The sequence below is a fragment of the Sorex araneus genome, chromosome X (genome assembly GCF_027595985.1).
Source record: "Sorex araneus isolate mSorAra2 chromosome X, mSorAra2.pri, whole genome shotgun sequence".
Taxonomy (NCBI): domain Eukaryota; kingdom Metazoa; phylum Chordata; class Mammalia; order Eulipotyphla; family Soricidae; genus Sorex; species Sorex araneus.
This window is the reverse complement of record NC_073313.1, coordinates 172,051,450-172,069,061: the sequence shown is the minus strand read 5'-3', so window position 1 is coordinate 172,069,061 and position 17,612 is coordinate 172,051,450. Positions and strand designations below refer to the sequence as shown.

At 38.5% G+C, this 17,612-nt stretch overlaps 1 protein-coding gene across 17 annotated transcripts in view; it reads left to right on the top strand.

Annotated features, from left to right (window-relative positions):
• Nucleotides 1-17,612, top strand: part of R3HDM1 (R3H domain containing 1) — a 152,711-nt gene that overhangs the window by 126,947 nt on the left and 8,152 nt on the right. For all 17 annotated transcript variants that reach the window (XR_008627257.1, XM_055120637.1, XM_055120634.1 and 14 more), the window contains 2 exons: nucleotides 9,787-9,890; nucleotides 11,971-12,143. Coding sequence is in view for 16 of the 17 variants with exons in the window: in XM_055120637.1 (XP_054976612.1) it covers nucleotides 9,787-9,890; nucleotides 11,971-12,143 (277 nt within the window). In the remaining variant the exon portion in view is untranslated. The remainder of the gene's footprint in view (nucleotides 1-9,786; nucleotides 9,891-11,970; nucleotides 12,144-17,612) is intronic.

The following is a 17,612-nucleotide window of genomic DNA, read 5'->3' as shown; positions in this document are numbered from 1 at the left end:
CATTCTCATTTTGTAGATCTGAGCCTGCTCTTAACCTGAATATCATTATTTAAACCTATTTAAACCCTCCGGGTATTTTTCAGTCAACACAAGTTAGCTGACCTGCACTAATCAGCCCCCATTAACCTTGTTTTATCTGTATATTTAACTTATGACAGGTAGCTGTAAGCCAGTATTTTATACATTTGTAAGGGACTTACAATATCCTTTACTGTTTGCTAGTAAATTTTCATTGAAGAACCAGTGTTTTAAAATAAAACTTTATAAGTGACATATTAATTTGATGGGTGGAAAGTATATGTGAAATTGTAAACTATAGATATGACCCAGATAACTCTTAGGTTCTTCTAAATGGGATTATAGAGACTTTCTCTCCCATTTCCAGATGATAGATGAAATGTCTTTAAGAACGCTAAGTAAGATATTGTTTAGAAAAAATGAATGTCTTAGGTTGTATTGTAACCTCATTTTCTTACAGACACTCCCCTATGTAAAAAAAGTAGAATGTGAATTATTACTTTTACTTTCAACTCAACCTCTCAGTTATCAACTTTGTATTTGGATAGGGGCTGGAGCAATAGTACAGCGGGTAGGACATTTGCCTTGCATGCGGCCGAACCTGGTTCGATTCCCAGCATCCCATATGGTCCTCTGAGCACTGCCAGGGGTGATTCCTTAGTGTGGAGCCAGGAGTAACGCCTGTGCATTGCCAGGTGTGACCCATAAAGCAAAATAAATAAATAAAATTTTAAAAAAAGAGGAATATTCAAAATGGTCTCATTCTGATATTTTTTTCCTCCTATTTAACCTTTTGTTTTCCCGTTTTTTTTTGTTTTGAAATTCAAATGGAGACTGTACTGTTTTTGATTTGTAATTTCAAAGAGCTAGTAAAACTTAAAGAGGCTGTAAGCTTTATTTTCAGAACTCTGAAAATGCTTCACGAAATCTTTGTGAAATAATAAAAAAGAAAACCTGCTTTTACATTTTTCCACCACCTTTCTTTCCCAGTCTGCTTTTGCTTAATTTTGTATTCCTATTGCATCCTCTTTGCCCCTGCTTATGGAACCTGACTTGGTCTGTCTCATTTCTGCTAATAGTTTTGCTTTTTCAGGGTTTTTTTTGTTTTTAATCGTGACCATCTTTAATATAATTATTAACAAAGTCTTAGTGGTGAGCTGTGGTGAGCCATATCTTTTGATGAAGTCTCACCTTGATTGTTATTTAAAGTGGAAGTTTGCACCTATCCAGGAAAATAAAAGATAAAAAAGATTACTTTCAGTGCTAAAATGTTATATTTTTAGAACATTCATATCCATTGCATATAACAGCATTTTACTGGGTTTAAGCATGTATTTATCAACAAAATTCATTAGTAAATTAAGATCTATTAACAAAGTTGTACTGGAAAGAAAAAATGCTATAGCTATTAAATTTTTTTTTGCACACTCATCAAAAATGAGTGATACTAGAAATGCTTGAGATTAAAAATTTAAGTATATGTAAGGAAGGGGGAGAATACTACTAGTTTATGCAAAAATCTCTTTATACATAAACTGTTCTATTTGTAACTCTCCCTCAGTCTCTTAGTGAGGGGTTTGTTTTTTTTCTTTTTGGGTCACACCCAGTGATGCTCAGGGGTTACTCCTTGGCTCTGCACTCAGGAATTACCCCTGGCAATGCTCAGGAGACCATATGGGATTCAGGGAATCAAATCCGGGTCAACCGCATGTAAGGCAGACGCCCTACCCGCCGTGCTATCACTCCAGCCCCGACATCTCAAACTTTACCAGAATCCCTGAGCTCAGAGGCAGGAGTAAGTCCTAAGCACAGCCAAATGTGGCTCAAGATTGAAAAGTGTCCTGATTTAATTTGTTTTAGTCTTTTTGGTTGTACCTGTGATAGTCATTGTATAAAAATAAAAATGACAGTTGTAATGAGAAATGTAAAAGATTGCAAAAAAGTTAAAATGCAAATCAATTGTAATCTCAACAGCTTCTAAATTCTAATGCACTTCACTCAAGTAATTTTTCAATTCACACAATAATGAACCTTGTTAGGAATCATGTTTTAAACATTCTATTTTCTGTGTTTTTATTGCATTATTCATAAGGTCTTGTTTAAAAATTTATCCCTGCAAAAGAGCACATGAAGTAAAATATTAAAAGTCTGACTTATCATTGCTCTTTCTGCAAGGCAATTACTGTTCACCAAAATTATTACCATTTAGAATCCAGGATATGTATCATTTTAATATTCTTACTATTTTTCAGTAGATATATGAAAATTTTGTGTTTGTGAAAGGAGTTTGTATTTTAGTATTCAGGTAGAGAGATTGGGAATGTTTTCTGCATTTTTCGAGGGTTTATGTAATGATGTGGGTTTATTTAGGTAATAGGAGAGAGGTAAGAAAGAGAAATGTCCTGTTCTTCCATAAAGTCCTGTATGGGGAAGTACTTTTCTATAAAGGAAAATTAGACACTCAGTAAACTTTGGGAACTCCAGAATGGAGCATATCTATGGAATTTTTTATGAATGATTAATTGTACTACTCTTCATTTAGCATGTTTGAATTTCTTTCCACAGCATATCAGAATTTTTCCTGTAAGGGTGAATAGTGAGAAGTCAGTTTGAGTCAGTAAATGAATTGCTCCACGTGCACGGTTATTGTCAAATCCACATGCAGCTAATTTCCTTAACAGATAATGCATTGATTGCTCCATCTCTTAGTAAATATGCCACCATTAACATTCAGGGTCTGACACATGAGATCTATACTATTGGGAAATGTTTCATAGAGGCATCCAAATTTCTCTAGCTCTTCATATTATTTTCTCCATGAGGTGAGGTGGATTAAAGAAATAGACCACCATTTTCTGATAAAAGATAGAGATGCTGGCATCAAGACCAGAACGACTCACTTATTAGAATGATCTAAAGTACCTACCATATTTGTATGATCTTCCATTAAAACACAGCTGCCTTCAAATTGAAAAAAAATTATAGAAATTTTAATGTTACAGAGCGTATGAAATCTCACAGGTCAAGAGTGAGGTTAGAGAGTGACTGGAGACATAGTCTAACAGGCTGGAGCACATGTTTTGAGTACATAGGATTCCATCCCTTTGCACCACATGGTTTCTAAGCATTTAAACAAAGAACATCCCTGAGCACGGCCAGGTGATTTCCCCCCCTTCCCAAAAAAGAAAAAAAAAATCAAAGCTATATTCCACAAGAAGTAGTACTTTATTTGAAAGATACAAGAAAACTGAGGAAATTTTTAGATAATAAAACACAGTGTGAAAAAATATGTCTAGGGCAGACACTAAAAAAACATTTCTTGAAATATTTCTTTTAATTTCTTTTGGGGAGAGGACCTTCTAAGCAGTGCTCAGAGGGCCTTAGAGCCGCTCCCAGCAATGCTGCTCAGGCCTGCAGTGCCATATATTACCAGGGTCACTGGGAGGTACTTGGGGACTTCCGGTACCACACCCCGTGGTGCTTGAGGGCCTCTAGGGTTGCATCAAATGATGCTTGGAGGGCCATGTGGTGCCTGGCATTGAACCTGGGTTGACACATGTGAAGCAAAGCATGTGCACTAACTTTCTAGCCTCTTAAAGTATTTCTTAAGATAAAGAAGCCCAGGCTATTGCGCAGTGGTTGAACATCTTTGGTTTGTATGTGTGCGCCCCTAGGTTTGATCAACACCAAGCCTGCACCCCCACTCACCTCACCCCCCCCAAAAAAAAAATAAGGGAATAGAATTGCTCTCTTCATCTTTCCTGACTTTTTTCTACAGCTTTCTTTCTTCCTCACAAGTTCAGCTTTTCCAAATTGTTTTTAAATTCAGTGACCGTCCAAGAATTTTAATTATTTGCCCCTTTTCTTTGGAGGGGGGGATATTTCTTCAGGACACAGATAATCTAAGAATTAAAGTTTTATTTTTATTGTTGCCAGTGTGACACACAAGACAAGTGTTCTGCTAAGCTATGTGACCAACCCAATATTGTTTTGTATATGAATGGAGTTGCATGGGGTTTTTTCTTAGTTTATAATTAGCTTATAATTCTTTTTTCTTAGTTTATAATTCTTTTTGAATTATAATTCTTTGAACTAAGTACATAGACAGATGGATAGGTAGGTAGGTAATATTAAACTTAATAATAGTGAATTTGGGAGAAAAAAAGACAAAAGAATGGGAGAAGAATTAGAGACGATAAATAGAAATAACTTTTGAAGAGAATTGCTTTCATGAAAGGAGAGTTCTGTATTTCAGAAGTATATGGGAAAGGAGGGCTGGAGTGATACCACAGCCAGTAGGGCATTTTCCTTGCACACGGTGGACTCTGGTTCTATTCCTCCGCCCCTATCGGAGAGCCTGGCAAGCTACCGAGAGTATCCCGCCCACACATTGGAGCCTGGCAAGCTCCCCGTGGAGTATTAGATATGCCAAAAACAGTAACAAGTCTCACAGTGGAGACATTACTGGTGCCCATTTGAGTAAATCGATGAGCAAACAGTGACAGTGATGGGAAAGGAAAATATGTTCAGAAGAAAGTGCCTTTCTTTTTTTCACACTTTTGTTGCCAACAGCCAACCCAAGGCCTTATACATACAAAGTTTTATGCACACAAAGTATATATCTGCCCCCATACACATTTCCAGCCTGCCTCTCGAGACCAATCCCAAGGATTCACATAAAAATTGGTTTTTTTACATGTTTTATGTTAACAAGAAAACTAGAAAGAAGAGATTTAGGAGAGTAGTGTTACAAAGTTGTAAGGAAGTTAAAATTTACACAGCTTTTACCAAAGGAAAAGGATTAAATAGTTGGCAGCATATAAAGGCAACCATTCTAATTACTAGCACATGAAACATGTTTTCCGATAAAACTGTGTGACAGTATTTAACAAAGCACAGAACTACTTTTTTTCTTTTAATTCAGTAATCCTATCTCTGGAAGTTTACCATAGATAGATAGATAGATAGATAGATAGATAGATAGATAGATAGATAGATAGATAGATAGATACCGCATACACACACCATATATATATAGTTTTCCAAGTTCAGCCAGGAGTGGGCCCGGAGCTAGAGCCAGAGTAAGCACAGAGCACAGTGAGGTGTGTCCCAAAATGCTCCCAAAAATAGAAAATAACATCAATTTCAGTAAAACTAATTGCATGGTACTAATAAGAAAAGGCTAACAGAAAAACATCCTGGGAACTTGAAAATAACGCTTGAGAAAATTAAACTCCTTTTTTTTTTTTTTTTAACGAACTGATTAAAAGTTTGGCTTAAATTGTACAATTTGTTTAGCTGTCACACATCTTGACTCAGACATCAGGGCCAATGAATTTTTAAGTGTTCTATATTAACTGCTTAACTCTGAAAAATGTAATGTATGATACTCAGACCACTCTAGTCCCCAAATAAGTTATATTGGTTACAATATTATGTTATATTGTAACCAGTATAATATTGGGAACACAGCACTTGTCTACCAAATAACTTTATTAAGTGGAGTACACCTGCTTAACTCTCTTTGGCAACAAGTTATCAGGTTTCAAGAGGCAGAAAGCCAAATTACATTTTAACACACTTAGACAGCTATTCATAGGTATTTAAAGACAGGGTACTGTCTCTCTGGTCATATATTTTCATTGCAGGACCTGAGCAGTGATAGTACAGTACGTAGGCTGCTTGCTTTGCACACAACCAACATGAGTTCTATTCTCATATCTCCCTGTCAGGTGTGGCCCAAAAACCAGAAGGAAAAAAAACCCTTATATATTCCCATTGCAGTGCCTGCACACATGCTCACTGGGAGTTAAACTCTTATTTTTTTATTTTGTTTGGGGTCCACACCCAGCAGTGCTCAGGAGTTACTCCTGGTTCTACACTCAGAAATCACTCCTGCTGGGGCTTGGGGGACCATATGGGATGCCATTGACAGAAGCCAGGTTGGCCAGGTGCAAGACAGGCACTCTGCCTTCTGTACTATCACTCCGGCCCCTTTTTTGGGGTATGGGGGTAAGATGCGGTTTTTCATTTCAGGGCCACACCTGGAGGTCCTCTGGGCTTGCTCCTGACTGCACTCTGGAATCTCTTCTGGTAGGCTCAGGGAACCATATGGGATATCAGGAATCGAACCCAGGTCGGCCATGTGCAAGGCAAGCGCCCTATCAGCTGTACTATCTGTAGCCCCAGGTGTTATGAGGCTTACACATACCCAGCTCTGATAGAGCCAGACATTGATTGTGGCATCAGGGATCACACAGTCAAATTGGCCAGGATCCTGTGCAGTCATGCAAATAGCACAGGGGATTGAATTCACAGCCTTACAGTTGCAAGCAGATGCTTAGCCAGTGAGTGTCTCCCAGACCCACAACTTGAATAAGTCTTCAGAATATATCACATAATATCAGGATTAGAATGGCACTGAATGGGCCCAGAGAACATTTATCCCAGTTAGAACAAAACTTAAAAATTCTTCCACACCTAGTGAAACTTTGTTTTCGTCAGTAGCAAGCTCATTTGCAAGCCATATCTTAAGTTGTATTATTTCCACAGGTAACTAATACTCTTGAAATGCATTCCAATTAAAATATCAATTTCAGAAAGTATTATTCTCAACTTTCATGATTGTATTTTTGTGTTATTGTTTAATACATCTCCCTGTATTATCTCTTTTTTTTTTTTTTTTTTTTGGTTTTTGGGTCACACCTGGCGATGCACAGGGGTTACTCCTGGCTCTGCACTCAGGAATTACTCCTGGCAGTGCTCAGGGGACCATATGGGATGCTGGGATTTGAACCCGGGTCGGCTGCGTGCAAGGCAAACGCCCTACCCGCTATGCTATCACTCCAGCCCCCCTGTATTATCTCTTAATTCAGCTGTTTGATCTAATAAACTAATTTGGGGGGTAGGGGTCTGGATGGAGGGGTTGGATTTGGGGGCCACGCCCCACAGTGCTCAGGCGCTAGTCTTCGCTCTGCTCAGGAGTCATCCCAGAGGGGTTTGTGGAACCATATCAGGGGATAAGGCATGGGTCAGCCACATGCCTGCAAGCACCTTACCTCCTAGACTACCTCTCCAGATCCTCAGGTACTAATTTTATGCAGTTGTATTACATACAGGTTCACAAATTTGTTAAAGCTAGACTAGGAAATAATATGCCCCCAAAAGTTTGTTTATTAACTCTGGAATTGCTCAGATTCAAACCATAAGCCTCTACATGCAAAATGTACATTTTACCACTAAGCTGCATCTCCAGACCCAGAAAGTCAAGAAAAAAGACTGGTAATTGATAGAATTTTACAAAAAATAAGGTTTCTAATTACTTGAGAATTCTTAGTAAAAATTATTAGAATCACGCTAACATTGGATTTAAGCAGACGACAAATAATTAGTTTGAATCTAGAAGACCAACTTCAAAAATAACAAAAAATGGTTTAACAACCTTATTATTTTGTTAGTGTTTAAAGTGAGAGTCATTTTCTTTTGAATCGTTTTATCCTCCAAAAAGCAGATTTGTTGTTGTTGTAACATTGACTTATAAGACTATGTTTTGGGGATGCAATTTCACACTTCATAATATATGTCACTACACCACACCCATCACCACACTATATCCCTCCACCAGTTTATTGGATCCTCTCCACTGGGTCTTCCCCTTTGATTTCTATTCTTCATCCCGTCTTAACCTTAGTGTGAGTCCATTGTGTTCATTTCGTATCTTCTTGCTGTGTTTTTTTTTTTAATATCCCACATAAGTGAGATCATCCCATTTGTCTTTTTCCTTCTGACTTATTTTACTTAGCATGACCTTTTCTAGTCATCTATATTGTTGCAGAAGGGAAGATTTCACCTTTTCCTAGATTATGAGAGACAGCTCAATAGTCTGCATGTTTTGCTTATAGGAGCCCCAGGATTTGCCCCCAGCAATTTGCCCCCATCATTTTTGAGTGCCACTGGGAGACATTCTTAAGCTCTTAGTCAGGAGTAGCACTAGCACCCCCAAGTGTGACCCAGATCTCACACATACTTGAAAAGAAGAGGGCCTGAGAGGTAGTACACAAGATAATGTGCTTGCCTTGCATGCTCTCCGCCCCAGTTCAGTCCCTGGCATCATGTATGTTCCCTGACCACCACTAGATGTGCTCAAAAAACCACCCCCAATTTTATTTCCATCTTAGATCTGAGTAGAATTACTATGTATGTAAACCTAATCTTTATTCACTCTTCTGTCATAGGATACATGGGTTAATTTCTTATGTTAGCTATTGTAAATAGCTCTGCAATGAGCATCGGTGTGCCTGTGTTTGCGGGGAGGAGGTTGGTTGTTTTTTTAGTTTTTATATTATTTGGATAAAGAACTAGGAGTAGAATTCCTGGGTCATATAGCAGAATTATTTTTTAATAAAATTTACATGTTGGGGGGGCTGGAGCAATAGCACAGCGGGTAGGGTGTTTGCCTTGCACGCGGCAGACCCGAGTTCGATTCCCAGCATCCCATATGGTCCCCCAAGTACCATCAGGAGTGATTCCTGAGTGCATGAGCCAGGAGTAACCCCTGTGCATTGCTGGGTGTGACCCAAAAAGCAAAAAAATATAAATAAATAAAATTTACATGTTGTTTTCCACTGGATTTGGACTAATTTTTATTCCACCAATTGTGAATACGGATTCCTTTGTCTCCATACCCCACCAGCACTTATTTCTACTTCCTTAGATACAGTAATTCTCTATGTTGAAGTGGTGTCTCTTGCCACTTAGATTGGCATTTCTTTGATAAAAGTGATGACTTTTTTTTTTTTACTTTTTTTCACAGCAGCCCTCTGTCTTCTTTAGTAAAATAATTGTTCAACACTTCTTCCCATTTTTTGGTTTGGATTGTATGTTTTCTAATTATTGAGATTGTGATATCCTAATAAAATATATTAGATTCTAGTCCTTTATCAAATGTGAGAAAAGCAAATATTTCCTCCTATTTAGTGGTCTTTTGTTTTACTGTGCAGCTTTTTAGTTTGACATAACACCATTTAGTTTTGTTCCCCCCTCCCCAATAATGTAATTCTTAAGCAGTTAGATATTTTTCCTGAGTTGTATCATTGTCAAACTGCACATTCTCTTCTATCTTTGCCATTTGGATGGATGGGGGCAGGGATCAAAGCATGTACTCCAGGCTTTCAAGCCATTTCCCACAACCCTGCACATTCTTTTCTAAAATATAGCTAGTGAGAGCCAAATAAATAACCTTTTTATCTTGTTAAGTTATTTTTAATTTTTTAATAATCATTTGAATCATTTAGAATGAGTTGTAAAATAGAAAAGTAATGGAATTAGGAGTTATTTTTGTGGGATTAAAAAGTAAAAAGTAAGTATTACTGGGGGCCCAGAGATAGTGTAGGAGATAAAGTGCTTACCTTGCATGTGAAAGGAGGAATTTCTCTTTGTTTTTGAGACCAAACCCACAAATGCTCAGGGGTGCTCAGGGCCTACTTGGCTCAGTGCTCAGGGGTCGCTACCTGTGGTGCTAGGGAGAACCTTTCAGTTCCAGAGAGTCCAGGCCTCCCACAAACAACACATGTGCTCGTCTCATTGAGATGTCTCTGTGGCCCTAGAAAGTCAAGCTTTGTAACAGAGAGAAGTTCTGTTTAACTTGTATATTTAGCTACTAACCAATTTGAAAAGCAGTTTCATTTATTCATGGAATGCATGAAATTTTGACAGTCATACCCATATCATTGTGCTTTTTCTTTGTGTTTCTTTTTTTCCCCCTCATAGCTCATCAGTAGGTTACTTGCAACATCCAGGATCAGAGCAAGTACAGTTTTCTCGAACTACTTCTCCATGCAGTTCCCAGCAGCTGCAGAGCCACCAGTGTCCAGGTATGAATAGAAAATTAGAAAAAAAAAAGATACTGGGCTTTTTTTTTTCCATTTAAGAGATAATTAAATTTCTTAGGCATTTCTAGGAAAAGGTTTTCAGCTTATGTGCTGAGATATGCTCTGGGTATTTAGGGGTCCCTTGTGATAGCAGGTTTGACACCTTCAGTCCACTCTTTGTCTTCTGTTGCTACTATTCCTATACTATTAGTTTGTTTTTTATTTTCTCAGACTCTCTTTCCTTTCCTTTCTTTATATATTGATACCTGTGGGGTAGTTTTCTAAACACTCTCCTCAAACTTTTCCTGGATAATCCAGCAGCCCACTCCTAGACTTCAACTATTTCTTTTTGCCAGCACCCCCAAAATACCTCCCAAATCTCATTTCTGCTAACACTAGACCATATACACGTATAAAATACCCCTGGGTATGTTATACTGCTGATTTGTGGCAGTAATTTTCCTTTCTTATTTTCAGTCATCATTCAAAAAAAAAGTTCATATTTCATATTTCCCCCACTTCCCTTACTTCTCTATATCACACACAAGCAGACATGCATGCATTTTCAAATATGACTGTCCTGAAAATGAAGTTTCATTGTCATTCCTCTGCAAAAAAAGCTTATACGTAGTCTCCATCTCTGTTCCCTAGCATTTGAACCTCCTTTTTATACTTTTTTATATGCTCAAATCCCATACTTTTTTTTTACAGAATGTAATATACTATGTTTTTTATTCCAAACATATGTTTATACCTTTTTCCCTCCTCCTGGACTCTCTGTTCACCATCCTCTGCCAAAATTCTGCTTCAGTTTTATAGTTTGACTCAAAGAGATCACTTCCTCCACAAAGTCTTCCCAAGTCCTTAGTGTGTTGTTTCCATTGTGTTTCTCTATTTCTATAATGTCCTACAATCCATTGTTATAACAACATAGATTATTCTCCTGGTTTTTGGCATGTAACTTCTGAAAACTGCAACTATGGTTATTGCAGAGCAGACTGTGTTCCTGATAGGCTGTTCACAGGGCTCCTTCCTTGCTGCATACAGAACAAGGCAGGCAGCATGCGTATACCTAATGCTAGTAATGCTGCAGCACACAGGAGAAATAAGATACATAACTCTGCTATATAATTGGCAAATTTTTTTTGAATGTACATTTGATCATCTCAAGTCTTTGAAGTCTGCTGTAGAAGTCTTTCTCACCCCCCTTTTTGAATGAGATAAAAAAAAAAAAGTGGTTTACAACAGCTAATTAGAGAGAGAAAACAGAAGGGAATGCCTTGCCACAGTGGCAGGGTGGGGTGGGGGGGAGATGGGATTGGGGAGGGTGGGAGGGACACTGGGTTTACGGGTGGTGGAGAATGGGCACTGGTGAAGGGATGGGTTCCCAAACTTTGTATGAGGGAAGTATAAGCACAAAAGTGTATAAATCTGTAACTGTACCCTCACGGTGATTCTCTAATTAAAAATACATAAATTTTAAAAAAATTAAAAAAAAAATAATAAAATAAAAATAAAATAAAAAAAAAAAGGAATACTAAAAAAAAAAAAAGTGGTTTAATAATTTCCCAAGATACTACATTTCACAGTATTAAAATTGTTCTGATTCTCACATCCAGAATTTTTTTTGCATGACATTGATTCATAGATAATTTTTAATTGTCTTTTTCAAAACTTCTGTAGAATATTCATTCATAAAAAATACTTTTCTGTATTTATAAAAAAAATACTTTTCTGTATTTAGAATGCTGGTTTGCGTATTAATTATTTTTCAAATTAAGCTCTTTAATAGATCATATCTTATTGCACAAGTGTCTCCTAAATAATAGGAAGGAATAGGACTTACTGAGTAATTTAAAGTCCTATTGTTTTAGGATAAGTGAGATGTCCAAATCTGCTGCGTCAGTCTCAATTTTAAATACAAATACTTAGAGCATAAAGCATGATGACTAAAATTTGGATGCATATATAGTAATAAAATTTTGTTCAGAGATGTAGAATATTGCCACTATCTTACTGTTAAGAAGATACCAGTTAATTGCTAGAGTGTGCCAATTTGTGCCATCTTTATTCTGCTTTCCAGCCATGCCACCTTTGCCACCTGGTGGAGGAATGGTGATGATGCAACTAAATGTACCAAACAACCCACAGTCCCGTGCCCACTCACCCCCACAATGGAAACAGAATAAATACTACTGTGATCACCAGAGAGGACAGAAGTGTGTGGAATTTAGTAATATAGACAATATTGTTCAGGTAAGATTTCTTCTATTGATTCTTAGTGAGATACAGTTACAAAGTTGTTTTCTGATTGGGTTTCAGTCATTTATTTCAATACCTGTCCCTTCACCAGTATACATTTCACACCACCCCACTTGCCTCTGTGGCAGGAACTTTTCTTTCCACTCTTCCCCCCCCCCCTCTCTTGCTCTCGCTGTCTCTCCCCCTTCCCCCCATCGCTCTCTCGTGCTCTCGCTCTCGCTTGCTCGCCCTCACTCTTGCTCTCTTTCTCTCTTTCTCTCCTCTCTCCCCCCTCCCTCTCTCTCGCTCTCTCTTGCTTGCTCTCCTATTCTCTCCCCCTCTTCCTCTCCCTATTCTCTCTCCTCCTCACCCCCTCTTTTGGGCCTATGGATTCTTACAAATTGTTTGTTTATTCCTTTTTTCCCTTCCCTTTGCTTTTCTTGCAGTGACCTCTGAAGTCTCACAAGCTTGGTGTGATTGTCAGGGAGAGGCACACATCTGGTTTCAGTGCTTCCAAGAATCACATTCAGTTGTGGTGCTTGCATGCACTCTGTAATGTATGCTGAGCATTTGGTTTTCACCGTGTGCTCTCCAGGGGTCAGATTTTTGGCCACAGTCGACCTGGGTTTGAGTCTCAGCATCCCATATGGTCCCCCAAGCACCGCCAGGAGTAACCCAAAAAGCAAAAGAAAAAAAATTTTGGCCACAGAGGTCACATGTCTTTCCCTTTCCCTCCCTTTGTTTTTTGGGATACACCGAGCATTGCTCAGGGCCTGCTGCTCCTGACTTGCTGCTTGGGAGTCACTCTGGACCGCGCATTGTCAGGATCAAACCTGAGCTTCCTGCTTATGTTATATGCCCTGGACCCATTGAGCAATGTCTTGATTTGTGATGATGGCATATGCTATTGTAACAGGAGCAGAGCTACTGGAATTACACTGGGTTGGTGCAAGTGGGTGGCACTAGAAATACAACACACAGCTTCATACCTACCACACAGATTTTTTTGACTGCTGAACCATCCCAAAACATTTTAGTGATCTAGAATTAAATGAATCTGAAGTCTTCTCACATAGATTAGTAAAGAAGTTTGAATATTTTGTCGAAGACATTTCTCTTAATAGTTAAATGTTATTTTCTAATTCTGATCTAAATTTGATTTTTCTTTTGCTTTTCTTTTTTTAACCTTTGGCCACTGTACTCTCTCCTGGCCCTATTCTAATAGTTTGAGGGAACTCCGTACTGCTTTCATAATGAATACACCAATTTGTATTCCTCTCAACATTATACAAATGCCTTTCTTTTCACACCCTTCCAACATTTAATGTACTTGTTTGTGATCTATATGTATCCTTAGGAAAGTGTCTAATCTATTCCCCTTTAATCCCCCCTCCTTTTTTTTTTTTTTTTTTTTTTGGTGGGGAAGTACATACAGCTGTGCTCAGGATTTACTTCTGGCTCTGAGTTAGGGGATAACTTCTGACAAGCTCAGGAACCATATGGACTGTTAGGGATCAAATCCAGGTCAGCCAGGTGCAAAGCAAGTGTCTTACCCATTGTGCTATCTCTCTCAAACCCTTTTATGCCCGTTTTTTAAGTTCATTTATTTTTTAATTGATTCACAGTGAGATAGGTACACAGTTACAGAGTTGTTCATGATTGGGTTAATATTCCAACATCCATCCATCCCTTCACCAGTGTACATTTCCCACACTAAATTTGATTTTTCTTAAGAAAGATTAAGTTGTTATCCCACCTTTTCCATATAAATTTTATTATAGTGAAATTAGAACATTGATGCTGGAACAGAAGCAGTCTTCATTTTAGAAAAAAAATTTTAGAAAAAAAATTTAGAAAAAATGTTAAACATAGTACAATTAAAAAATTATTCTTTGTAGAATTTCCTACTTAATAATGGATCAAGAAAATCAAGAGCAGATTCCAAAAGTAATAGCATTCATGGAAAATTTAAAACGAGTTTAAAACTCAGGCAACTGTTACTTCAAGCAATTGACTGATGGTAGCATCACCAGCGTTATTTGACACTGTCATGTAGAAGCAAATGTATACATCATCTCCTCCAATGTACTCTTACTTGGATTTAATCAATCTCTTATTCTCACTATTAACTTACAAGAAATAGTGGAAGAAAAATAGTGGTACAATATAAAATGAAATGTTTTGCTGGACAGATTTATCCCATTTGGGGGGGAGGGTTGTATTTTTTTGTTTATTTGTTTGTTTGGCTTTTTGGGTCACACCTGGCGATGCACAGGGGTTACTCCTGACTCTGCACTCAGGAATTATCCCTGGTAGTGCTCATATGGGATGCTGGGAATAGAACCCGGGTCAGCCGCATGCAAGGCAAACGCCCTCCCCGCTATGCTATTGCTCCAGTCCCTCATTTATCCCATTTTTTTAAAAAATAAATGACATATGAAAATGAAGGCTAATATACTGTGCATAAGAGACTCATTATAATAATCATACAGAGGGCTGGGAATGTGGCCACAATAAAGCACTTGATTTGTATGTGTGAAATCCAGGGTTCAGCTCCCAATACTGCCCCAAAAATCTCATGGAACACATGGATATTCCTTTGGAAACTAAGAACACAAAGAATGAGCAATAAGATAATTATCTGACATCACATATGGTCCCCTGAACACTTCCAGGAGTCGCTCCTAAGTACAGAACCAGGAATAACCCCTGAGCACCAAAAGATGTGATACAAACCCTGCCCCCCCCAAAAAAAGATATAAATATGTTGATTATGTTAGTGCATTGACAGTGTTACTCTTTTTAAATAATTATCTGTTATACACAATATTTATATGAACTGTTTGTATACATTAAATGTCTCTATATTTGAGATTTGCTTTAAAATATTTGATGGGAGGTTCTGGAGAGATAGTCCAGAGGGTACTTGCCTTGTTTGCGTCCAACCCTGGTTCAATCCATGGCATCCCACATAGCCCATCAAGGACCACCAGGGGTAATTCCTGAGCATCTCACGTGTGACCCAAAACCTAAAAGATTTTTAAATAAAATACTTGGTGGGGGCTGGAGAGATAGCATAGTTGGTAGGGCATTTGCCTTGCACGCAGCCGACCCGGATTCGGTTCCCAGCATCCCATATGGTCCCCTGAGCACTGCCAGGAGTAATTCCTGAGTGCAGAGCCAGGAGTAACCCCTGTGCATTGCCGGTGTGACCCAAAAAGCAAAATGAAATAAAATACTTGATGGAGTACCTCGTGCATATATATAGGAGACCAAATATGTCCAACATACAGAATCAGGTTTGAAAGCTTTTGGCAAGAATTAATTAAGAAATGATTAATCCTTCATAGAGTAAAATAATAATAAATGTTTACTGATATACGTGACTAAGGAGAAAATGGAGTGTAAGTGGATTAATAATTATAGAAGGTATGATAGGATTAGAAAGCCACTACCTGGAAACCACCAGATAAGGATCATCCTCTAGGAAAGGGGATTCTGGAAAGATGGGCAGTGAAAAACACCAGTAATCTGCCCGCCCATGTAGAAATAATTACACTAACAACATCCCATGGATTTAACTATTTTGAAACTCCAGACCAGAAATTCTTAAACTTTCCACTCCCAGTCTTGTTATGCTCAAGATACTTTTACACAAACTCAAGTATAGGTGTATAAAATAGGTATATAAATCAAATGTTTGCTTATAATCATAAAGATATTGGCTTTAAAACAAATGTTTAAGGGGCTGTAGTGATAGGACAGTGGGTAAGATTTTTCACAGCTCCACATTCCATCACACAATCCTATAGGCTTGAAACCCATAATTTAAGAAACTAGGCTCAGGACCAGAGATGGCTCAAAAGACACATGCTTTAACATGCAGGAGGCCTGGGTTCAATCCCTGGGCACCACAAGATTCCACAAGTACCAGGACAGGAGTAGGTCTGGTATGACCCCAAAGCAAAAGCTGTGGTCTGGACTTGTGTTTTACAGTGGAGGCCATACGGTACCCTGTGTGCACCCCACAGGTGAGTCACTTATAAGAGAGAATATGTATGACACAGGACTAGAGGGCCAACCAGTGTAACGGGCTGGGCACCACAGGAAGGAGACAGGATTTTTCATGACCTCAGGGTGCCTAAAGGGCTCCTTCCCCCTCCCCCCCTTTTTTTCCCCTATTAATTCTTTGAGGTCTAGGATACCTCCAGTAGTAGCCTGTGCCAGGCCAGGCGCTAGATGGCATGCAGTCACTGTTGGGAGTGACACCCCCCCCATAATTTAAATAATTTAATTAACTCCTTGGATAGTCCTATATAACCCATTTATATTCGCAATAAATGTGCAAAGTTTCAAAGTGACTGTACGTGCCCAGGGAAAGGCAGAGGCCCAGTAAAAGCCTGAAAAGATGTTCCAGGGGCTGGAGCGATAGTACAGCAGTTAGGGCGTTTGCCTTGCACACAGCCGACCCAGACTCGATCCTCGTATGGTCCCCCAAGCACCACCAGGAGTAATTCTGAGTGCAGATCCAGGAGTAACCCCTGAGCATTGCTGGGTGTGACCCAAAAAGCAAAAAAAAAAAAAAAGTTCCAGTTATACTTCAGGCTGATGACACCCATAAGCAAAACAATTTTTTTAATTTTTTATATAGAAAAGGGTGATAACCTGCTTTTCATAGTTAATTACATTATCAGATTCAGATGCCAGTTTTCCACACGTCTCTTTCTTTTTTGTTTTATTTATGGGTTTATGTTTTTTTGTTTTTTAGTTTTGTTTAGGCTTGTTTCGCTTTAGTTTTTGTGCTATACCCAGCATTTCTCCAGAGACCATGTGGTGCAAGAGTAAAAAAAATCCCAGACCTTCAGGATGCATTTAGTCAAGAAAAATAAACAAAATGGTCCTAGTACAGGAGGTAAGGCACTTGCTTTGCATCAGCCTGTCCCATCCCAGGTTTGAATCCCTGGCATCACCTACGGTCTCTCAAGCAGTAATAGAAGTGATTCCTGAGCACAGCCAAAGTGATCCAAAAAAAACAAGCAAAAATGGGGGGGGAAGGGGCATATCCATTGAAAAAGAAAAGTTACTATAATCTATTAGCAGATGATGTTTGTAACTAGGAAGGGAAAAAAACTGTTGAATTAACCGTGGAGCAACCTAGCAAACACCACCTGAATCAAACAAACCTTATCCTGATGACAAGTGGACATCATGTTTCTTCTCATACGGCATCATTTCTCTGGTATTCCTTTGTCAAGTGCCTAACATGAGCCTCAGTTGGAAGCAGCAGGCAAAACCAAATTGAGGGACATTCTGCAAAAGAACTAAACAGCAAAATTTTCAGAAATGTCACCATAAAAGAGAAGAATATCTAACTAAGGCTGTCTTGAAGATCGAAGAGACATGCCAACAAAATGCAGTACTTGGTTTTAGGTTGAATTCTGAACTAGAAGAGAACTTTTTTTTTTTTTTTTTGCTATAAAGTAC